This window comes from Oreochromis aureus, linkage group 7 (assembly GCF_013358895.1).
Source record: "Oreochromis aureus strain Israel breed Guangdong linkage group 7, ZZ_aureus, whole genome shotgun sequence".
NCBI lineage: Eukaryota > Metazoa > Chordata > Actinopteri > Cichliformes > Cichlidae > Oreochromis > Oreochromis aureus.
The window spans coordinates 65463871-65488929 of NC_052948.1; the positions used below are offsets into that span (position 1 = coordinate 65463871).

Consider the following 25059-nt stretch of genomic DNA (forward strand, 5'->3'; position numbering starts at 1 on the left):
TGAGGATGGAAACAAGTTTAACTTGATGAAACTTTCATAAACACAGAAACAAAACTCCTGCCTCACTCTGACTGTGCAGCACGCCTGGTAACCAGTCAACATCCCAGGAGGGAGCTTCCAGAACGGTCCAAAGAAAAACAAACCGACTGGCCTCCACAGTAAGGTCGTGTTCTCGGGCAGCTCCGGACTGTTTTCATCACTGCTGCTGAGATCCGAGCGTCGACTTCCCACCACTTCCTCCTCTTCTGGAGCAGTCTGCCGCGCTGGATCCGCTCCTCCTCCCGCGGCTGAACAGCTGCAGAGATCCAAAGACGGCCCGACAGCCGCCCGAGAACGCGACCTTGAACGTGACATCAACCACACCTGACTCAGGCGTTGTTTCTGATTATTAGGGACCTGTACGCAGAGCCGTGTGATCCCAGGACCGCCCATTCAGCGAGCTCAGTCCTTCACAGCAGTCCTTCTGTGGATCCAGAGTCTGGACCCACAGAGGTGCAGCAGGCGGTTTGTCAGCCCGCCACGAGGTCTGCACAGGGACAATCCACGCCCCCACAGCGGCGTCTACACGGCGGTCTACATGAGGGCGTTGAGGTGCCCGGCGTGTCCCACAGAGTTCAGCATCAGCGCCCTCTGGTCCAGCACCTCCCTCTCCCGGCCCAGCGCCACCCTGTCCTGCTCCACCATGGCTCTGTCCCGCTCCACTGCCGCCCGCTCCCGGTCCAGCCACAGCCTCTCCGCCTGCACCGCCGCCCTCTCTCTCTCCAGCGCCGCTCTGTCTCGCTCCACCATCTCCCTCTCTCGCTCCAGCGCCACCCTCTCCCTCTCCACCATCTCCCACTCCCTCTCCAGCCCCCCCAGCGGCCCGTCGCACGTCTCTGAGCTCCGCTGGTTCTGCTCCGCGCCGTCTCCGAACGCATCCGGCGCGTAGTCCGAGGAAGACGGGTGGGAGGCCGGTGGGGCAGAGGGAGGTGCGGGGGCGGCACGGAGCCTGTGTCTGGGGGCGGGGTCCGGGTGCTGATCGTCGTCCTGAGTGACGGGGGTCAGGAGGGGAGCGCTGCTCGCCAGCCGGCCCTCCATGGCTTCGTTCATGAGGTGAAACCACGGCCAGGAGGAGGCACCGTCTGCTACGCTCTCCATCCCGACAGGAGGATACTTCAGGTCCTGAGGAGAGCAGAGGATTTTAGAAACACGCAGCTGTGAGCAGCTATACTGAGGCGGGGCGTTCGTGACGGCCTACCTTGTACCTCCTCTTCAGATTGTCCCACTTCTTTGCCATCTGGTAGGTGGAGACCTTCCCCTGCAGCCCGAGCTCCTTCAGGATGGCTCTGACAGGAAGTGAGGACACAGAGTCAGGAACGCCTCGCTACTCCGACATTCATCCACACGGGAGGAATACTTACTTCCAGGCGGCTTTGGCAGCGTTCCTCCTCCCGGTGAACAACGCCTCGTTAGCAGCTCGAAGTTTAATCATCCTCCTCGTGTCCTGGTCGGTCACTGCCACACACACAGATCGACAGACAAGTTATTCATGATTGATTTTATTGTCTGCTGCACTTTCACAGTTTTCAGTGTTTTTTGTTTAATTTGATGTATTTTACATTTGTTTAAAAGATTTTTGCTGCTTTTATTTTGATGTTCTTGTAATTTAATTTATTCAGTTTGACTTTTTACTTTAATATATTAATAAAAGATATTTATTCAAAGCTGTATATTTTAACAACAAAATTTCATTTCAAATTCATTTATTTATTTTGATTTTCAAACATATGCATAGATTTCACGTGTTTTACATTTTAAACTACATTTTTATTAAATGTTTTTTCAGTATCTGTATTTTAATACATTCATTGTTATTATGATAATATATACTTTTCTTATTTCTGTATGTAAACATTTTACATCTTATTTTATGTCTGTATTTTAATAGGTTATTTTTAAAGTTTTGTTCTTATTTTACTTTTACTTGTTTTGTAATTTATTCAGTTTGAATTTTGTTACATTTTTCTTTGCAAAGCTTTTCAGAGTTTTTTCATACAGGACAAATTTCAGGTTTTATTATTTTATTTCTTTTTATCAGATGTTTTACTTCCTGTCTAATGTAGTCTTGGTTTGTTTGTACTCGTTTGTTTTTTGCCATTTTGTATTTCCTTAACTGCAGTAATTCTTTCATTTTTTTGTATTAAACAGATTTTCTTTCACGTCCTGATTTTTCGCGAAGCTTTAATTTGGTCGCTGACTGCAGAGACTTCACAGCTTTAAAGCTTAAACGTCATGAGCGAAGCCTCGAGGAGGTTTTTGAGGGTAGCGATCGTCACCGGGCCCTGACCACAAAGAAATCCTCTCACTTTTATAAGTCGGGTCGGAGGGCGTCGAACACTCCTCTCCGCTGGCGTCGATGTAGGTGACGTTCCCGTCGGACTCCGCGTTGTCTCCGCCCACCATGCTCTCCAGCTCCGACACGCTGCTCCTCTCCGCCATCAAACAGTCTCTGTCGGGAGGCGGGGACGAGCCAAACACGCCGTCCTCTTCGTTGGTCCAGACGGGTGTCACTCGGGGAGCTTTGCCCGTCAGACGGCCCTCCAGAGCATCGCTCATCAGCTGGAACCAGGGCCACGAGGCCGGGTTGGTCTGACCCTCCATCCCCCGAGGAGGAAACTTCAGGTCCTGCAGACGCAGCAAACTCACGTTTCAGCGAACGCTTGAGGCGAGCTGCAGCTCTCTGTGGCGCTCTGCCGGTTACTATCGGAGAGCTGCAGGACACTCAGGCGTCTAACTTTATTTAAACAGGTCTGATTGAACAAAGCAGGTTATAGGTTCACATGCAGGGCACACGTTACTGCGAGTCATCGAGTACACCAACTGTATTTACTTCGGTTACTTTAACAAACACCTTGAGGTCAGTTAAAAACACAGTGCTGCCCCTCAGTCTCCCGCTGCACACTGCTAACGTATCGGCGTTGCCTCAGTCTCGAGTTATCCACTCACAGACTTACGTGTCCACACCACCCACCTGCAGGACTGCCACTACAGGTGTAATTATCTCAGGAAACAGGAATGTTCTCACTGCTGATCAGGAAAAACTGGATTTATTGTACATATGGAAAAATGGCTTGGATTAAAAGGAATGTTTTTCTTGCTGGCGTAAATGTAAACTAGCAGGACATCGACATCAGTGCTGTAAAGAAACGCTGCAGCCGGCTGCTGAAGCCGATTTCCTGGTTTTAATGCCTGAAGCTAGCAAGCGTCCCACACACATTCACAGTGGAGACGTTTATCCAGCCCACAGTGGAACAGGACAGCGTGCCAACGATGAGTCTCTGTAAAAACCGTCAGTGCTCCTACTCCAAGTATTTGTAGGTAAAAATATAACAATAAAAAAAAATTGAAATTCCATTCACTTATTTAAATACAGGCGAATTAGTTATGGGGGACAACACCGCCTCAGCTGAGGGGTAAAAAGGATGCGGCAGTAACACGGAGTCACATGACCTCAGGCAGGCTGCTCAAACTGCTGCAGGAATCTCACCTTGAATTTGGTCTTCAGGTTGTCCCACTTCTTGGCAACCTGGTCAGGTGTTATCTTCCCTGTCAGACCCATCTCCTTCACTATTCCCCTGCGCACACACACACACACACACACACACACACACACACACACACACACACACACACACACACACACACACACACACACACACACACACACACACACACACACACACACACACACACACACACACACACACACAGGGTTTAACAGGACCCCGACACACACAGAAACGAGCGCAGTGTTTTCAGCAGACACTCGAACGCTCGCTCACCTCCACGCCGGTTTGGCGGTGTTCCTCCTGCCGGTGAACAGAGACTCGTTAGCAGCTCGCAGCTCGATCAGTCGTCTCGTGTCGTCTTCGCTCACTGTGAAAAGAGGCGAATGCAAACGTTACTTTGAGGCGTTTCCTGCACGCCATGCACGAATACGATCGGGCGACGTCGATCATGTTGGTTTGAATCTCTTGTTAAAAACTTCCTGCGTCCTGATTCACAACTTTTAGACGAACCCTCGAACCAAGACAAACCAGACCTATCACATGACCTCCTGGGCAGCTGATTGGCTGTGCTTTAATAGTTTTCACTCGCACATGTTCTCTTCCTCCCTGACATCACGGACGCCTACATTACCCATAATCCACCTGCGCAGGACTAAGCTGTCCCCCTCAGCCTCACTCTGCTGTCTGAGCTCAGAGCTGATCGATTATTCTTACGTTTGTAGGTGAACTCGCCCATCCGGTGCAGCTCGCTCAGAGCCACCGATCCGTTCTTGTCCTCGTTATCCACCAGCAGGTCCATCTCAGACTCCGTCAGGAACTCGGCCATCCCGCCTCGGCTCCGGCGGGCTCGCTTCTTGGGTGTCGGGGACAGCGACTCACAGTCATCGTCTTCATCCTCCACGATGGGAGTGAGGATGGGCGCGGCGCCGGCGAACCGTCCCTCCATGGCGTCGTTCATTCTGTAGAACCAGGGCCAGGAGCTGGGGTTGGTCTCCACGCCTCGAGCAGGAAACTTCAGCTCCTGGAGGAGAAATGACCAGGATGTCAACGCTGCCACCATCTGCCATTACCCACAATTCACAGGGACATCGGCCGATTCTGCTTTGATACGTGCCAATCGATACTTACTATTGATTATTAATTTATCTCATTTAACTGAAAGACGTACAGGATGTAAAGCTACAAAGAGCACATGAGTGGCAGTTATATAGTGCAGGTCCTGTAACGTCCACTTGAGGCACCAAAACTGACATTAACAAAGAGTGGCTGTTGCCCCGCCCACTGCGGGTTACGATCTGGACGGCGACGCCCCTTCGAGTCGTGGACCTGGTCGAGCAGGAGTGAGAGGACGCACCTTGTATCTCCTCTTCAGGTTGTCCCACTTCTTGGCCAGCTGGTCTGTGGTCAGTTTGCCCTGAAGGCCCAGCTCATAGAGAATCGCTCTGAGAAAATCAACAAATAAAGTTATTTTGAATCGGAGCCTAGTCCCTTCAGACCTGACCAACAATGAACATGAAGGTGTGAAACTGTTTGTCCTTGGCAGCATTGGGGAGTTATTTTAGGTTTTTTAAGTCTTTAAAAAGATTAATTTCCAAAAACGCTGCACAAGTCCTGATTAATTTACTCAGGTTGGGTATTAAGTTCCTGAGCCTGAAGCAGAGCGCCGTGAGGAAGTGATCAGGAAACATCAAAATGCATCTACTGGTCAATGCTGCCCCCTGCTGGTGTATGTTTTAATTCACATTTGGACCGGAGGGATTACAAAAGGTACCTTTAAGTCTTAGATAATAATCAGAAAAATAAACATTATTAAATGGCCGAGACGCTCTGCAAATAAAAACAACCTAAGAAATATTTATGAAATCCTAATCTACTAAAAGTATATACAACAGCCCGAAGACTTTTTCTCATTAATATATTTAATTTATTTTTGGTAGTTTTTTGTAAAAAAAAACCAAAAACGACATTCAAAAGATTAGCGTAAAAAAATGAGTCTAAAACTGATTCGGGTACCAAAACATTTAATACTCGATGATATCCTGATTTAACCTTTAGAAGAAAACGTAGCTGTGACTGAAAATGACAGATTTCCATGACGGTCACCATGTGGGTGCTTGTTGGTGTTTACATACTGTGGCTACTTTGTAACGTTTGATTCATTAGGACCACATCATGTAACAGAGATCAGTGGAGCCTTTGTTTCCTGTGACGAGGCCACAGCTGGACGGGTGGGAAACCTGCTGTAGAGGCTTAAACTTCAAACACGCCCAAAAAATGTTTGAAAACATAATTTCATGACATTAAAATGCACGACTATCCCAGAAAGTTGATTCTGTTTCTCGCACTGAAAACGCTCTGACCAGGTGATTTAGTCACCCAGGAGACTGAGCACGCTTTAAAACAATACGAATATCATTTCTGTAAATAAGATCCACGTTAATAACAAATCTGAGATGACTGAAATAAAAAGACGATAATAAAATCAAACCAGAAACCGGTTCAGACCTGGTTCAGGTGCAGGTGTGTTCGACTCACCTCCAGGCCGGCTTGGCCGAATGTTTCCTGCCGGTGAAGAGCGCCTCGTTGGCCGCTCGAAGTTTAATCATCCTCTCGGTTTCTTGTTCGCTCACTGTCAACGAGAGGAGGGGGTGGGGCAGAGCCGTTAAACACTCAGTCCTGTGTGAGGTCTGATTATAACCTGATGATGTCAGCCAGGTGTGTCTGCCTACTTTTATACGAGCACTCGGTCATTCTCCTCCAGCCCATTGGGATGCCCTCGGGGGGTGGGGCCTCCGTGTGAACCACCCCATCATCCGCTGCCGTTTCGGCTGCCACCGTGTCCTCCATCTCCGTCTTGATGAGGAACTCCAGGATGTCGGTGTTCTCCTGGTTCTGATTGGACTGGCAGTTGCCACGGTGACCAGCGTTGCCGGCGGTCTCTGGGCTCAGCACCAGGTTGCTGTTATAAAGGCGCCCCTGCATGGCTTCATCCATGATGTGGAACCACGGCCACGACTCCACAACGCCCCCCATGTGGTCCTGGCCCTGGTATGGCTGCTTCAGGTCCTGGAAAGAGAAGAACAGTGACCCCTGCAGGCTGAAACAGGGACGTACAGTAAGAGCTGCCAAAAACCAAACACTGTGTCTCCTCATGTCTGGAAACTAACTACCCCCTAAACCCGATAACTGGTTGTTCCACCCTCAGCATCGAGACGTGCAGTCAGGTGGTTGCGATACCTTCAGCGAGTCTTTCACATCACTCTGGTCCACTCTTCTTTGCAGGATTGTTTGAAACCAGACACATCGGAGGGTTTTCCAGTTTAAGGTCACGCTGAAGCAGCTCAGACTGATTTAAGTCCAGACTGAAGTGTCTGCACAAAAACAACACCGTGGTGTTTGCTGGTTGAGATCTTCAGCCTGCTTCAATTTGTCAAACAGGTTCTATTTAAGGGATTTCTGAGTCAGCAGGTCTGACAGTGACCAGGCCTGGGAGTGGCAGTGGATGAAGATGATCAGTTAACTTGTGACTTCACTGGGGTGGGGGTGATGACTTTCACAGACATGAGGAGAAGAAGAGCAGCTACACCACATCTCATGTACCTTATATTTTGTCCGCAGGTTGTCCCATTTCTTGGCAATCTGGTCTGCTGTCAGCTTCCCTTCCAGACCGAGGCCTTTCAGGATGGTGCTGAGGAGACAGGAAGCAGGACATGAGCACTCACAGAGGCCACGGGAACTTTATGAGGGTGCTGCGACCTGTCCTGACACTGCACATTGCAGCTGGCCGCTGGCTGACAGGCACCAGGATCTCTCAGGTTAAACTGCTTCTGCTGCTCCTCGGGTCACCTGTCGCTTGCTCAGGTGAGTCCAGGAGCAGGCGGGCTCATACCTCCAGGCTATCTTTGCAGAGTTCCTCTTCCCTGTGAACAGGGCCTCGTTGGACGCCCTGAACTCGATCAGCCTCTTCACATCCTCTTCGGTCACTGTAGGCAGGCAGCAGAGGTCAAAGGTCAGCAGCTCAAACACACGGGACAGCACTTTTAAGGATACAGGTACTTACTCTTATAGGAGTTCTCTGGGAAGTGAGGCAGCGGGTGGGGGGCCGGCTCCATGGTGATCATGAGAGGACACAGCTAGGAGACGAGGGAGGAAGGAAGGAGGAGGAGGAGGAGGTATGCTGTGTTCAGGGCCGATGCTAACTACATCCGCTAGCGCATCCTGCTGCTCCTACAGCGGGGCTCCTCCGTCCATCACGGGGGCCGGGCCGTGTCTGTGGGCGGGGGCCGCCGCCGTCTCCTCCCGGTGAACAGTTAGCGGCCAGAGGCTGCGAGCTAGCTCAGGCGGCTAAAGCTAAACAACAAACAGACCGCGGAGCCGGGCTTCCCACCGCACAGAGACACCGGCTCCCGTTAGCTCGGCTCGGCCCCGACCACCGCCTCCTCTCGGTATCTTATGTCACCTCCTCCGACGGGCGGAAAAGTGTGAATTAAAGCGTCCCCGTTAACGGAGCTAGCCTGCATCCCGACGCTCTGCTCCGAGAGGAGGGTACGCTCGATATCTCCGTCCGGGCCTGGTCGCTGTCACCTGACCTCCGGCTGGAGAGGGCGGGGTCAACACAAACACAACCAGCTGTTTTTTCCCCGTGTATTATTATCATCATTATTATTATTATTAAGCCTTTTTTACATTAATTAAAATATGCGAGGATTTATAACATATATATGGATATAAAACAGGATTAACTGAAATTGTAATAACTAACTTTTGCACTTTAGTAGTAAAAGCTTTTAGGCAGGGGTGTCCAACTCCAGGCCTCGAGGGCCAGTGTCCTGCAGGTTTTAGATGTGTCCTTGATCCATCACAGCTGATTTAAATGGCTAAATTAGCTCCTCAACATGTCTTGCAGTTCTCCAGAGGCCTGGTAATGAACTAATCATTTGATTCAGGTGTGTTGACCCAGGGTGAGATCTAAAACCTGCAGAACACTGGCCCTCGAGGCCTGGAGTTGGACACCCCTGCTTTTTTGGGGGGGAGGGGTTTGGGTTTTTTTGCCTGTCCCGTTTGGTTCTTTAGCCGTCAGAGTTGATGTCTGAAGGCCAACAAAGATATCCAACGGATTTACTTTACCAAGTGGATCATCACGGCTTTGCCGTATTGGTCCATTTGATCGACCTTTGTTGTTATTATTTATTTTATTTTATTTAATTTTCAGTTGTTACAGATGGGACAGACATGGCTGCGGAATAGGAAAGGGAGAAAGAAAGATAAAGGAAAAGAAAAACAGAGGGGAAGAGGGACAGTGAGAAAGGACGCCTAAAAAGAAAAAAATATACCAGATCACCTGTTGAGAGAAAAAAAAAAAAAAGAAAAGACCCCTGCTTTTAGGTGTTTACCACATATCAGTCTAAATCAGGGAACTGGGTCACTGAACTAACACAGCCAATCCCCCTCAGCGTGTTTGTACTCTCTGCTCATAATCCTTTCACATTAAATTATTTTGTGCTTTTTTTTATTTTTATTATATCTTTATTTGGAATGCACAAGAAAAATCCATCTGCATAGCAGTATATGAATAACATGGGAACAGAGTCCTTCCAGGTTTTTAGATTAAGTCCAGGAGAGCAAATGATAAACACAGTGATCAACAGGTGCATATTATCCTCCACTGGCTGTTACTAGGAGAGTTACTCACATGCTCTCCAAAAGGAGATACATAGAACACATTATATGGAACTATAAACAAGAACTGGGGGGATGCCCATGCTGCTGCCATGGTGAACAAATAAATAAATAAACAAACAATAGTAATATAAGTAAATTAAAAAAAAGTGAATTAACAATGGTCAGAAATTAGATAAGTAGATTACAAAAATACAAGTAACAGTGAGATCAAGTGAAGTCAGCTCTTGTGGGGGTAATGAATAGGATCCAATTGTTCCAAATTTGGTAGAATTTGGCCTTTTGATTTCTTAACAGATATGTCAATTTTTCCATCCTAAATATCTCTAGAATGATCCCAAACCAGTCATCCAGGGTAGGCTGGACTGGGCTTAACCATCTTCTACTAATTGTTCTTTTACTTGCCACCAAGAGTAATTGCGCCAACTTAATCTCACTCCTACGTTCCAGAAAAGGGACCAGACCCCTGTACAAAACCTTAAAATCTAAAGGTATTTGAACGTTAAAGACTGGACTTAAGGAGGCCTGGACACCCATCCAGAAATTTTTTAATTTGGGACAGTCCCAAAAGACATGAAAATGGTTAGCAACAGTCGAGCCGCATTGTCTCCAGCATTGCATATGAACCCCTTTGTATCTCTCCTGATATGGTGTCTTGAAATACCTAATGATATTCTTCCAGCCATGTTCCTTCCAGCTCATAGAACTGGATGTAGCCCACTGACAGTGCCAAACATTTTCCCATTCCCCCCCAGAAATAACAATCCCTGATTCCCTTTCCCATTTATCTTTAGTGTATAAAGTATTATCCTCGCTGGCACTAGAGAGAGCTTTGTATAATTTGGAGATGGATTTAGTAGGAATCATGGTTGTGGCATTTTTCAGGATGAGGAAAAAATGCGACTCAACATCATTAAAGTCAGACAATTTGCATTCATGATCAATATATGATCTCAGCTGTAGATATCTGTGGAAATCGTATTTTGTCAAGTAGTGGTTGTCCTTGGGCTTCAAATCTGAGCACAATATTTCTATGAGTAAGAGCGAAGAATGTCGTAAGGCCATAGGATATCCATGCTTTAAAGTTAGAGTCGTGTCTATTTGGGATAAAATCTGAGTCGAAAGCAAACCACCTAAAATTTTTAACATTTTGTGTATCCCGCAGATGTTAATTACCCTCTGCCAAACTTGGAGGGTGTCAGTTAGCCAGGGGTTCCCCGAGGTTTCCAGCCGACACATTAAACCCTTATCTGCCATTACAGCTTGTAGAGGGAGTCGCACCAACAAGCTGGACTCCAGTTCCTTCCACCTAGCTGTGTATGTTTCGTTGCACCAATATAAGAGGGGGGTTATTTGAGCTGCATAATAGTAATTCCTGAGACAGGGGAGACCCAGTCCTCCCTTTTCCTTGGGGAGCTGTGTTAGGTCTAATTGTTGAATGTTGCCATTGTGTTTCTTAAATTTGTACAGTCTTAGTTCAAGCAGTATTATCAAAGCCATTCCTTTGATCCTGAGCACCTCTAACCACTTTGTGTTGGGGGAGGTTTTATTGTAGATACATCCTATCTGAAAGATCTGTTTCTTGTGTTGTAAGCTTCCTGCTTTTACGACCCTTTGGTCAGCAGGAGGTCTCACACACACACACACATTCCTACTTACATATAAAGGTTCACACATATACATACAATGCCTTAGAACCATGTGGGCGTTGCTTTGCTGTGTTTTGTGTGAACTGTCTCTCAATAAAAGGCAGCGAGAGGAGGCCGGATTTGGGGTCATTTTCGTGCTGGACACAGATGAGGCCTCCCTTGCGCAAGTAATCGATCGATCGCTGACTGTCTTGTTTTCATTCATGATGAATAAGTCTCTAGAATTAGCGGGGTTTGTGGGAACAGACCCAACATTTATTTGGTCCTCCGAGCCGGAGCCTAACACATCGCATCCACCGCGAGGAGAGGGAGAGGACGCCACCGCAACGTCTGGGATGATTGACGGAAAGCCCTGGTGCCTTGATGCTTGTCACCAGGCCGGAAAGTTTGCGTCTGAACTCCCCTCGGGATGGATGGCGATTGACGGGATACAGAGACTCTTCCCATGAACGGAAACAACATGAACAGTAAGTACAGAAGGCCTTAGAGAGCAGCTACGTGACCCTGCATTGATCGCAGGTACGGGAGCGCGCTAGCCGCGTGAGAGAGACGCAGGCTTCTCCGCCGTGTGGGGTGTGGAGATAACCTAGGTTCGGTGACTCCGCCGTGAGGAGTGTTCGGAATCTCCGCCATTTGGGGCGTTTGAGAGTTTTCAACAGAGCGCGCTAGCTGTGCGTGTAGACGCAAGCGATAGGCCTATGTGTGTGTGTGCGGGCCAGACGTGGTCTGCGTGAGTGTGGCTGATTGTTGTCTTGTGTGAGAATAAAATGTGTAAGTCTGCCTTAGAAGGGGATGTAAAATTTATGGAGAAATATTCACCGGGCAGCATGCAGTATGTAAGTTGTTGGTATAAGAAATATGGATTTGAAGGGATATTAGTGGAAGTTCAGTGTAAAATGCTTGTAGAAAAAATAACTGTAAGTGCAGCAGGTAAGACAGGGACAGCTAAGCAGAGGAAGGAATTGCAGTTAGCAGTCACTAAGTTGTGGAACAACACCGTAGAAAAGCATTAGAAAGAGCAAGAATGTTAGCAGAAAGAAGAGCCAGAGAAGAGCGTGAGAGAGCAGAGGCAGAGGTGGAGGAGAGACTAAAGGCTGAGTATGGAGAGGCATTAGGAGCAGCGTTGAGTCCAAAACAGACTAGGCAGGAGAGGAGACAGAAAGGAAAGAAAGTGAACATAAACGTTGCAACCACATATCCATCCCTGACACAACAGAAAAAAACATATGGTGTTTAAGTCTGCCTTGAAAGAGGATGAAATACACTGCAAAGTTTTTATTGGGCAGCACGTGGTGTGTGGATCGTTGATGAATGAAGTGAAATTGTGCGCTAAGCAGAAGTGAGTGTGAGCGTGTCTGACGTCACGGTGTGTGTGAAAAGGTATCCAGCTGGGGCAGACGTGATTCTGCAGGTCACCTGCCCAGCGGACAAAGAAATAACATAAGTTGTGTGGTGAATGATAGCACGAAGAGTGTTTGGTGTTTCTCAGCCTGAAACAGCTGTAATGCTACTTTCTGTTTATGACAGAGAGAGAGAGAGAGGTGTGTGTTGTTTTAAGCAGTGATGAGATTAATGAAAATGTGATGAGAGGAACACAAAAACATACAGAAAATGGATTAACCATACTAACCCTACATGTATGCACAATAAATGATACTCATGAAGACCAGACAGCATCTTAAGCTGAGATTCTGTTTGTCATCTTGTCCAAGTCACTAGTAAGATGAAAGTGATACATAGACTAGTGGACTGAATATTATAGGAGGAAGATGTTTGCATCATAGCCTGGGAGAAAACAGAATGCTGATGAGGGGTCTTGAATGAGTGAGCTGAGTGAGCTGATTGTTGAGTTTCTGGTGTGTGAAGAAGTTTTACCATGGCACACATTTGGTTACATGAGAAGAAACTTATTATGTGATGGGACAACAGGGTTATGCTGTATGTTGTGTGTGGCTGATTGGATGAATGTTTGAGATTAAACTGGCTGTTGATTTGTCTTTTGTTACTAAGTTGAGCCTGCCAAATGGGTTGTTACGATTTATCCCCCTGGCATGAAGAACACGTGTCATGACTTAAACAAGGCCTTTCTTTCCTTTGCTTTCCTTTATTTGCTTTCCTTTCTTTTTATTTTGTTACTTTCATGGTGCACTGAAAGTTTCGGTTGATGATCTGTTTGAGCAGAGATGCACGATTAGAACAGAAGCGCTATACGACTCGTCGTCGAGAAAACTGTTGCAAAAGTGAGTTTCTCCAAAAATTAAAATGGGCTTGGGAGAAAGCCACTTATTTGGGACAATCAGAAAACAAGTCCCTGCCAAAAAGGATTCAGCGACGTAATCCAGTCTAAATTATTTTTCTTTTTTTGAAATGACGTCATTGCTGGCAGTAGAAACTTATTGCGTCACGAGAGGTTCTACTGTCAGCAAATAAAAAATGAGTGGAAAAATTGACTGACTGACTTAACACCATTGTGTGAAGTTAACCCCCACCTGACAAAGGTGTGGCTGTATCTCTGTGTGTGTCTGTTGCAGGAACAGAAGGAGAACACAAGAGGAAACTTGGGTCACATGACTACGTGAACTCTGAAAATTTAACCTTTTAGTTTAAAATTCTCTGTGTCTGTGAATTCACCATGGGTTTGTTATTAACTACTTTGTGTTGCTCACAGAGATTACTGTGAGAAAGAGTGTATACAAATGCGCAGCGCTAACATTTACCTTTCTTTCCACAGCAGACGGTTAATCATGTGATTTGATCATGTGATTTATAGCAGGACACAACTTAATGATGTTTTTCTACCACAGGATTACTGAGATTTTGTGTGATGAAAACTGTAGTTACAGGCTGTGTGTTGGTGATTAAATTACACTGTGTTGTGGAGAAAATATGGATGTTACAAGGGAGAAGTGAATACAGTGTGACACTGTTTGAAACCAGTGTTACTTCTCTTTACAGCAGAGTGTTAACTTTATGACCTTTTACAGCATCTCTGGAATCTGGATGGCCGACGCCTGACCACCAGGATGAACCGTGTGTTTGGCTAATGTTTGTTTTTCTTTAAGAGTGCTTGTAAAGGATTCAGCACAGACAGACAAGTGACAGTTGAACAGATGTGCAGTGGTTACAGAATAGTTGAATATGGGGCTCATTAGCTGGCCACTACTGAGCTCACAGTGATAAAATGAGTGGAGTGACAAACTTAAGGAAAGTCACCGATTAAATTGTGGAATAAATTGGGATGGTTCATGATTTGGGACAAATTATGATAATAATAGTGATTTAATGATTGGAGAATATCTGCACATGATATTTGTCTTTTATGCTGAATACTATATTATTCTTATGATCTATAGTTGGTTGAGAATGTGAAGTTTGATTTAAAGACTTTGTCTTCCAGGATACAGGCTCTGGGTGGAGCTGAGAGTTAAATAAGCTAAACATTTAATTGCTGACTGATGTTTTTACACAGGGTTACAGGTTGGAGTGAAGCTGCTCCAAGGGACAAACCCTGGAGAATGTTTTAGGGAGACTGTGCAACATTCTTGTACAGGTCTCATTGGGGAGTTGACACGTGGCGGAAGCCATGTGGCGAGAGGAGTGTCATTTTAATTTGCAGATGTCGTGAGGTGCCATGACGAGAAGGAGTGACTGAGAGGATCGTCCACAAGATGGAAGCTGAGGCCAGGAGAGAGGCTTCAGGAGGATCAGAGATCGCCTTCAGCACCGAGAGCTGTGCTACTGGGCTTCCAGGAGATCGTCATGAGGAGACTTTGCACTGCAAAATTTTAAATAAGATGAAAGACTTGCGACGTTGACGTTGAGGAAGACAACTAAGGTGTACGACGTGCTCTGCCTTTAAAATCTTCAGCAACGTTGAATCATGAGAACCTGAGGGAGCGTGCCAAGCTCCAAAAAGTGACAGCGCAGAGGAGGTCCAGCGATGGACTTATGGTTCTGTGAACAGCACAAATGCCAGGTGACTGTGAAATAACTAACAGCACTTTTTTCCACAAGTGAAGCCAGTAACTTACTATCCTAACAGATTAGCTCTAGTTGCTTGTGCTTTACCTCCATGCGTGAGATCAGTATGTGCAGCAGCTTAAGCTGTACAATGTTTCAGGAAATAGTTCATTTCATCTTTTTGACACTGTTAGTTCCACACGAGGTAGATGTCTACTACTGCAGACTAAAATTACATTTCTGTCACCTACAAGACACTTGTCTTTAATGTTACTGTTACTCTCATAACCATACATAACCATGAGTGGTGCACAATTCTGAATCTGTCAAACCTTTTGCCAACGAAAGAAGAGGGCACTTCTCATGAGTGTAGAGACCACGTAGATAAGGAGTTTAAGCCGAGGGATGACTTCATAGATGTGCCACTTGGTGAGGGAAAGGTTTGGTTTGTTGATGGTTTGAGTTTTACAACAGTAGAGGGACAGACTAAAACAGGTTATACTGTAGAAGATAGTGAGAAAGTTATCTGTGCAGGACAACTAGCATGTTTCATATTTGCTTGAGTAGGAGAGATGCTAGCTTTAACGGAAGTGTCTAATGCTGCAGAGAAATAAGATGTGACAATATACACTGAGGGCAGTATGCATTTGCTACATTACATTTTTTTGTGATGCAGTGGGTGAGACGAGGTGTGACAGCCTCCACAGGGAAACCTGTAGAACATGCCAAACTCTTGCAAAATCTGCTGGAGGCAGAGTTTTTACCCAGTAGGATTACCGTTTGTAAATGTGTAGCACACATGTGACGGAAAGATCCGGTTGCATTAGAGAATGCTTTTGCAGATAAGATCGCGAAAGAGGCAACTTTAGGAGAACATGGTGTTAACGTTTTAGCAGTGCAACGCCAGCAGATGTTGGCTATTATGCGGGATGCACTGGTAGACATGCAGGGCCACTCATCTACTGCAGGGAAACAGTTGTGATTTATTGTAGGAGCGAGCTTGCAGGATGGTGTTTGTTATCTGTGTGATAAACCAATACTGCCTTAGAAGTTGTATAAGACTGTTGCTATTTTGCGCCATGGGCTTTGCCATGTCGCAACAGGAGGGAGGTAATGAGTATGTAACCCACATAAAAAAAAGAGCTGCATCTATAACTAAACCGAAATCTTAAATTCTAATCGGAGCGTGTCCGTGAAGGCATCGCGATGCGTCATGACGCACGCCACGCCGCGAGTCTGCACGTGCCTGTTGTGACCACTCACATTCGCGAGGCACCAATATATGCCTTCCGGGTTGTCGCCTCGAAAAGATGTGGGGGAGAGGCGTTAGCGGATGGAAGCAACAGGGACGTGGGGCGAGCGCTCTTCGCTGTTTACTATCTTGGCTTTGAATTAATTGTGGATTGCGTTCAACAGTACTCTGATACCGCCGCGGGTAGATGCGTGGGGGCTCGTATGTGACATCGCACGTAGTGAATGGTGAGTTGAGTCTGAATGTTTGTTTGTATTTGTAACCTGTATCAGTATGCCAGTGCTATTAGCTGATGGGATAGCTAAGGCTGAGGCCTACTACAGTACTACTACTCTCACTTTATGTGGTTGTAGTTTTGTTATTAGAGATTGTCATTTATTATAATGGTTGGATATGTATTTGTTGTATAGTGGTATTTTCTCATGAACCTTATTGTGTACACTGGAATTAAAGTTAGCAAAATTCATCTAAATTTCCCAAGCTAATAGTGGTCCTGTGATTATAGTGCAGGCTAGTGGTGCCTTGGGGAGACCACCGTGACACCACTACTTTGGATGGCGAGCTAGGCCCAACGAGCCAGAACCCCAGCTACAACTTCCTGTGGTCTGGTAGGAGGCTGCTGTGGCCTACACTCTCCCCCCCTTGGTTTTCAGTCCTCTGAATCTCACTTCTGGGATCTCAGTTCTGATCATCACACTTCCAAGTTCAATCTGTTACAGACTGTCATGCGCATTGGATTTATATCAATCATGAAATAGCAATTTTATGGACATTGTCTGTCGGGGGTTGGAGGAGGTTGCTGCACCATTGTGCAGCTGATATTTTACAAGCTTGAATTATGTTTTATCTTGTCCTGTCTGCAGATTTTGTAAATATTGGTATTTGGTAATTGCACTTTATTTTCACTGTAAATAACAACCGTAATCACAATACCTGTTGTGGTTGTATGTTTATTATACTTCACTCACCTCCCAGAGCCGAATCTGATATCTTCTGAATTAGGTCAACTACTCATAACTAACTCAATTTAGCTTAGCTTATGTACTTGCTACAAGTAGTTTATACTTTAAGATTAAATACCCTTAAAAAAAATTTTGCAGGTCATGTATGATATGTTGCAAGCACAATTCTCGGGGTAACTTGAGACCTAAGAGAGGGAAATTCCCCAGATCTAGTCACCCATTACAAATCATTCACATGGATTATAGAACTGTCCAACTGTAATAACTATAAGTACCGTTTAGTGATAGTGTGTCCTTTTTCAAAGTGGGTAGAAATCGTCCCAACTAGGGAAGCAGATGCCATTTCGGTTGCCAAAGCAATATGTAAGAATATCATCCCGGAACACTGGATTCCCGAGACCATTTATAGTGATAATGGTCCACATTTTGTAAATGAAGTGATTAGATTAATGGCACAACATCTAGGGATAACACTAAAACATCATTGTTCATATCACCCACAAGTGCAGGATTGATAGAGAGAACTAATGGAATAGTAATGTTAAGACTTAGAGAGACACGCATGACATGGTTAAACTGTATAGAATTAGTTAGGAGGTATACGAATGTACATGAGGATTACTCCAACAGAGAACGGTCTGACTCGTTGAGATTATATATGTTAGAGTATTTAGAGTTCTAGTCTTCTGTAGTGATGATAGGAGAGCAGAAGAGAGAGCACATTAGCAGATTAGATGCTTAAAATGTGTAAAAGTAAAGAAGTCTTGAGAACAAATGATCTGCCAGATGATTCTGTTTCTCCGCAGGAGCAGAGTCTGAAGTCTGGAGATTGGATGTTGACAAGGCCATGGAGAGGAAGTGCTGGTCCAGTCCACGGTGGGAAGGTCCATATCGGATGCTGCTGACGACGCCCACAGCGGTGAAGATCGCTGAAAGAAACACTTGGATACATCAAGCGCACTGCAAGAAGGTGACACACATCCAGGCCAGCTCGGGGTAAGTGGCAGGAAGACCGGGTACAAAGGGGGGGGGAAGCCTCCAGGGCCCCTCGTCTCAATCCGGTGAAGAAACCAACTGAGCCACAGGTACTCATCAGAATGGCTGGGAATGTGCTGTGCGCCTTCTTGTGCCTGTGGACCCAGAGTGGGATGACAGGAGCGCACTGGGACAGAGCAAACCACACCCAGTACCCGCATGGGGTTTTCAACAACTACTGGTGGCAGTTTGTGAACACAACCGCTCACATAAAGAACGAGACCAATGGTTATGCTTGTGATGCCACTGGCTACACATTCTTCTGGACTGTGGCCATATAGCATCACTGAGAGCGAGACAGTTGTTTGGTTGCCTTGGCAACACATCCAGGAGTAAACGTACTTGGAACACTGCCAACTTTTCAACTTCTGAACCTGACTGGACGGTTGGTTCACCAGTAGCTGGGACGGTGAACTGCTCTGGTACGACAGACCTGCTAGTCCGACTCAAAGTATCTGACTCGCTGCAGGACATTGAACAGCTAAACGAACTGGAAATAGGCCAGTTGCTTATGTGTATGAAGGGCAATGGATTAGTCCAAGTTGGAGATTTACCATGAAATCTGAGCAACGTCACCTATTCTTTGTGTCCTCTGCAAGAAGGATGCAAACAGAGAAGCCTTTGTCTACATTTACATCATGAACACTTCTCTAAGCTGGTTGAGGTTTTGAGCCAAGAAGATCAAAACAGCTTGATCCAATTTCCTTTACAAAGCTTTTCCTGTGGTGACAACAGGACAGGAGAAGAGTTGTAAATGCAGATAATTCACCAGTTGACTCTAACCCCCACAGGATGCCTATAGTGAGAAGATTTGGGGGGTTGATAGGAGTCATAAAGAAGGGTGTTGACCAGGCTACAGCTTTGAAGTTAGCTGAGAGCCACATGGACAAACGATAAAGTCAACTGATGTGTTTGAATGTATGTCTGTATACAGTTTTATTGTAGTGACATATGATTTTTGAGTATGTTGATTCTTCTTGTTTGACTGTTACATTCAGTTGTTTATTTGCAGGAATACATAATGAATCGCACGACAGGAGTAGATGCACCACGAGGCTGGATAGCGTGGTTACTGTCTGGTCCTTGGTGGCATCTTCTTTTGAAAATATTAATTCCTGTTTTTGGACTGTTGACACTGATTTGCTTACGTGTAGGATGTAGTTTACTGTGTATGAGATCAATGAGAAGCAGGTTAACTGCTTACATGTATTAACTGTGAACTTTTGCATCGATAGAAGGTGAATGAAGAGGAGTTGTGTATGAATGAAATCTACACTGACACTGTCCAAACAAAGGGTGCATAAGTTGAAATTTAAGTATATACAATGACAAAAAGGGGGGAAATGTTAGGTCTAATTGTTGAATGTTGCCATTGTGTTTCTTAAATTTGTACAGTCTTAGTTCAAGCAGTATTATCAAAGCCATTCCTTTGATCCTGAGCACCTCTAACCACTTTGTGTTGGCCAAACTTCTGGGGAAGTTTGGCTTTCAAGACAAGTTTATTAGAGTAATCCAAGCTCTTTATGTTCGACCTTCAGCCCGTATTAAGGTAAACGGTGATCTCTCTAAGCCCTTTATTCTGGAACGTGGCTGTAGGCAGGGTTGTGCAATCTCACCACTTCTTTTCGATTTATTTATAGAAACATTAGGCCAATCGATTAGACAAAATCATAACATTAAGGGTATTGCATTGTCAGGAGTTGAACATAAAGTAGTAATGTTCGCCGATGATGCACTGGTCTGCCTGGGGGAGCCGGAGAGGTCGTTTAGTGAGTTGATGTCTACTTTAACTGATTTTGGGAAGTTATCTGGTTATAAGGTCAACATCTCAAAAACACAGGTGATGACCTTAAATTACACAGCTCCTGCAGCTTTACGTAGGAAATTTAAAGTAAATTGGGATAATGAGAAAATTAAGTACCTGAGAATATATCTGACTGCGGACCTCTCAGGGCTCTTTCAGGCAAACTACGAGTCAATATCTGCAAGTATAAAAGCTGATTTGCACAGATGGAATCTGATCCCCTTTCTGAGTCTCAGCTCCCGGGTAACTGCAATCAAGATGAACATGCTCCCCAGACTGCTTTACCTTTTTAGAAACTTGCCAATAGAAGTGAGCGATTACCAATTTATTGAGTGGGACAAATGGATCTCCAGATTTATCTGGCAGGGCCGAAAGCCAAGGATTAAATATGCCACCCTCCAGCTTGTTGGGTCTGTTCCCACAAACCCCGCTAATTCTAGAGACTTATTCATCATGAATGAAAACAAGACAGTCAGCGATCGATCGATTACTTGCGCAAGGGAGGCCTCCTCTGTGTCCAGCACGAAAATGACCCCAAATCCGGCCTCCTCTCGCTGCCTTTTATTGAGAGACAGTTCACACAAAACACAGCAAAGCAACGCCCACATGGTTCTAAGGCATTGTATGTATATGTGTGAACCTTTATATGTAAGTAGGAATGTGTGTGTGTGTGTGTGTGTGTGTGAGACCTCCTGCTGACCAAAGGGTCGTAAAAGCAGGAAGCTTACAACACAAGAAACCGATCTTTCAGATAGGATGTATCTCCAATAAAACCTCCCTTGTACAAAAATACCCATCTGACGGAGTCGAAGGCTTTCTCAGCATCTAGACTTCCTATTATTGACTGAGTTTTGTTTTTTTTGTATTTGAGTAGAGATGTGTAATATTCTCCTAATGTTGTTTGTCTATGGTGAATGAAACCAGTCTGATCTAGATTAATGAGGTCAGGTAGCAGCTTCTCCAGTCTATGGGCAAGAATAGAGGTAAATAATTTGTAATCCAAGTTAAGGACACTGATCGGTCGATAGTTTCCACATTCTCGTTTATCTTTCCCCTCTTTTGGGATAATTGAAATAGTTGCCTCCCTCCAAGAGGGTGAGATTTCTCCCTCCTGTAGGATGTAGTTAAATGACTTCAGCAATATGGGGACTAAATCTACCCTCAGGGTGCGATACCACTGAGAACTGAACCCGTCCGGCCCAACTGCCTTACCTGGTTTTAATCTGGAAAGAGCTGCATTAATTTCTTCCACTGAAATGGGATGTACTAGATACTCATTTTGAGAGACGGGGAGTGAAGGTAATTCTAGAGAGCTAAGAAAGGCATCAATACAATTCTCCTCCATAGCATTGGGTTGTGAGTACAGTTCCCTAAAGGTCTCAAAGCATTTCTGAATGTTTTCTAATTTTGTTTCCAGAATATTAGTTTTGGTGTCCTTGATTTGGTATATCGTACTTTCCTCTAGTTGTTTGCGTAATTTATGTGCCAGGTATTTTGCAGATTTCCCTCCCATCTCATAGTATTTCTGCCTCAAAAAATTAAGTTATTTTGGGCCTCCTGGGTGTAAATATCATTAATTTCACCCTGTATTTTCCTGATATCCTGCTTTACAGTGGGATTTGCGGTGTTTATGTCTTCCTGTTCTTTCAACTTTAAATTTGCCTGTAGATCTACTAATTTTTGCCCTTTGATTCTCTTTAAGTGGGAGGCGATAGAAATTAATTTACCTCTCATTACCGCTTTGAGCGTATCCCAAAGAATAGTTGGAGATACCTCTCCTGTGTCATTAACTTCTAAAAATTCTTTAATGTCTTCCTTTAATTTGGAAACTATGGCAGGATCATTAAGCAAGTGCAAATTAAATTTCCACAGTGTGGTACGTTTTTCCTAGCCACCTGTAGAGATAGAGAGATAGGACTGTGGTCAGATAGATCTCTCGTTAATATGTCACATTCTCTGAGCCTAAACCTATCAACTTTAAACATGAAAAAGTAGTCCAGCCTTGCATACACTTTAAATGAACCAGAATAGTGAGTGAAATCTCTGGTAGATGCGTAGCGATCCCTCCATACATCTATTATCCCCATCTCTACCATATAGGAATTGACTTTTCTAGTAAGTGCTGTTACCTGATTGGTCGGGGAGGAGGAGTCTAGTTTAGGGTCTAGCCTAAAGTTAAAATCCCCCACAGACAACTATCCCCCGAGAGTCCACCATTAAATCAAACATATTCCTATAGAATAGCCAATCGCTCCCGGGGGGAGCATAAACATTTAATATTGTGATCTCAGACCGCTCTATCCTTCCTGTTATTCTAACAAATCTGCCTTCCTCGTCACAGAGTTCTGAGATATGTTCATAGTTAAGTGTACCAGAGATGAGTATGGCCACACCCTCTTGTGTTTAGACTTGACGGAAGAAGAGAATACATATTTAAAACCCTTTCTTTTCAATCTCAAGTGATCTGCTTGGTTCATGTGTGTCTCCTGAAGTAGTGCAATCTGGGCCTTCTCCTTCCTTAGTTCGGACAGTATCTTACTCATCTTAATCGCATTCAGGACCCCGTTAACATTAAAAGAGATTACTTTCACTGACTCACTACCCATAAAGATATATTAAGTAACCACAGCACATAAACTCAATAGCAGCAGGCAACCCCTCCTAAAACAGTAACAAGTGAAAAAGTTAAGAATAAACAGAAAATATTTGAACATAACTGAAGCTTAAAAGCTCCTAGGCTGGCTTCTGACAGTGGAACACTTCCACTGACACCCTCACAACTTGAAGGGAAACCCCTTATTACTCCCTGAGTTAGGGGGCCTTCCACTGTGACGGCACTCACAGCACGAGAAGCCCCACCCATTTTAGCTCGACAGTAACCATAATTCACCATGTTGTCCATAACAAATACATAACATTAAATTAGTTCTTGTCACGTCTGTATGCTTGCAGCTTCTCTCTATATCCTACAACTCCTCGGTTCTGTCGCGGGCGCCGACCACTAACTCCTCGCCACAGCGGGCATCTTTGTAGTTTTTCTCTGGGGGTTGCCGGTGGTGTAATCACCTTGACCGGCAGGCCCGATTCGCTCAGGTCCGCCGTTGCCTCCTCCACCGTGTTGTAGGTTTTTGCTCCTTCTTCGAAGAAAACCTTAAGGCGCGCTGGGTAGAGGGTCCTAAACCGTAGATTCTTCTCTTTTAGGACCTTTCGTGCCTCTGCATACTCCTTCCTCATAGCCATGATCTCAGGGGGTAAAGCGTGGTCGAGGTTGATCTTGCCACATAAAACCTTTCTTTTGCCAAGCGAGCCTCAGCACTTCTTCTTTGACAGTGAAGCACAGGAATTTTACCAGGATCGATCTGGGTTGGGAGCCGTCCGGTGGGAGTGACGATAACGCTCTGTGTGCTCTCTGAATTTGTAACGATGTTGATGGTGTGATGGCGAGATTCTCCCGGAGTAGCTTCTCCACAAAGTGGGCCATAGATGGAGCTCCCGATTCTGCTCCCTGCGGCACCCCGTATAGTCTGAGCGACTCCCTCCTCGAGTAAGCCTCCAATGATGTTAGTTTTGTTTGAAGCTTTTCCTGCATTGTTAATATCTCGGACAGAATCTCGTCTGTGTTCTGGAGCTTATCTTCGTGTTCAGCAACCCTGGTTTCCACATCGTTGAGCCGCGCGTTGGCTTTGTCCAGCTTGCCCCTTATTTCCAGCAGTTGCGATTTCGTGTCTTTTCAGAATTCTTTCACCTCTTTGCCAACGCCTCTCAGTTCTTTCAGTATCAGTGTCAAACTTGCTGGGTCATCCTCATCTTCTGTCCCAGAACCATCGCGGCTAGGAGTGGGAGAGCGGCCTCGGCCAGCCCCATAGGGGCTAATGTTAGCCCCTTCTGTTAGCTGCACGTTGTCATCTTCAACGCCTTCGAACGTTAACTTCTTAACTCTTTTGTTCTTTCTGGACGTCATTTATGGCCCTTTTTCCTCTTTATGTGCACTTAGATAGTTTATTAATTCATTTGGGGCAGTTTTAATACATTTCAGTCGAGAGCTCTCTTACTAAGTTGCCATCCCCACTTGCGTCAGAACCGGAAGCCCCTATTTTGTGCTTTTTAATGAACTTATTTTAACATTGCACTCAACAACAAACAAATCCTCCCTAACAAAAAAGTCACTTCAAGGACTAAACTGCATTATATTTCTATGTGTCAACCTATGGGCCACAAGTGGCCCTCAGGTCGCGAGTTTGAGAGCCTGGACTGGACTACAGAAGCAGTATTTTAGGCTGTAGAAGCAGACAGTATCAGCTTCATATAGAATGTGCACGTACCACTTTCATTCAGGTTAATGCAGCTCAGTCCCAGAACAGGAGCAACGCATTTAAAATCCAGTAACCAATGCAAATCTCCATATTTACAAGTCAACTGTCTTCCCTTGAAGGTCTTTTTTAAGTTCAAGCCATCAGTCAGGACCAACACATTTAAGGAATAATGCAGAAAAATAAGAGAATGAATAAAAACACCTGAGGTAACTGACACAAATGATCCAGCATTCTGTTTTATTGTCTGTAAGATTCTGTGTTTTCTGTAATAAATAAGTCAAATATTTGATTAATTATAATATAAGTGAATGTGTTTGAACTGATTTCTTATTTATTCAGAGCGGATTTTACTCCACAGTGTTCAGTTAATAGGAGCTGCTTTTGTGTTTTAAATGTTTCATTTCACTTTAATTTATGTATAAACCAGTTAATGTTTATACACACACACACACACACACACACACACACACACACACACACACACATTCAGCTTTAGGTTTGTTTGGTGCCTCTGCTGCCCCCTGCAGGCACCAGGAAGCCTCTGCAGATGAACCTGCTGAGCCTCCTGCAGCTCAAAGTGAAGTTCATCACATTCACCACACTGAACACCGGAAATCCACTTTCATAATAAAAGTCCTCTCATTCGTTAAAGTTATTTGAAAAGTTACATGAACATTTTTACAAATTCCCGTTGCACTGAATTATTGACTAACTATATGATCAACCTGTAATTGAGTCAAATTGATATTATGCTCAGTCTCAGTCGCGGTCCTAGCCTGTTTGGCGCCCCGGGCGAACACGCCCTGTGGCGCCCCCCCCCACCCCCCACCCCCACACACACACACACATGCACATAA

General features: G+C 45.1%; 1 protein-coding gene across 2 annotated transcripts in view; it reads right to left on the reverse strand.

Moving 5' to 3' along the window:
* The window catches only part of zgc:171459 (uncharacterized protein LOC562056 homolog), a 26609-nt gene continuing 1550 nt past the window's right edge, over positions 1 to 25059 (reverse strand). The window contains exons 2-14 of one of the 2 annotated variants that reach the window (XM_039614955.1): positions 7609 to 7681; positions 7438 to 7531; positions 7149 to 7236; positions 6278 to 6614; positions 6084 to 6177; positions 4903 to 4990; positions 4263 to 4569; positions 3822 to 3915; positions 3527 to 3614; positions 2346 to 2664; positions 1401 to 1494; positions 1238 to 1325; positions 1 to 1161 (exon numbers count right to left, since the gene is read on the reverse strand). In XM_039614955.1, coding sequence (XP_039470889.1) covers positions 574 to 1161; positions 1238 to 1325; positions 1401 to 1494; positions 2346 to 2664; positions 3527 to 3614; positions 3822 to 3915; positions 4263 to 4569; positions 4903 to 4990; positions 6084 to 6177; positions 6278 to 6614; positions 7149 to 7236; positions 7438 to 7531; positions 7609 to 7669 — 2340 coding nt within the window. In that variant the 5' untranslated portion in view covers positions 7670 to 7681 and the 3' untranslated portion in view covers positions 1 to 573. Of the gene's footprint in view, positions 1162 to 1237; positions 1326 to 1400; positions 1495 to 2345; positions 2665 to 3526; positions 3615 to 3821; positions 3916 to 4262; positions 4570 to 4902; positions 4991 to 6083; positions 6178 to 6277; positions 6615 to 7148; positions 7237 to 7437; positions 7532 to 7608; positions 8151 to 25059 lie in introns of those variants that run through there. The other variant, XM_031749401.2, reaches the window with a different exon arrangement.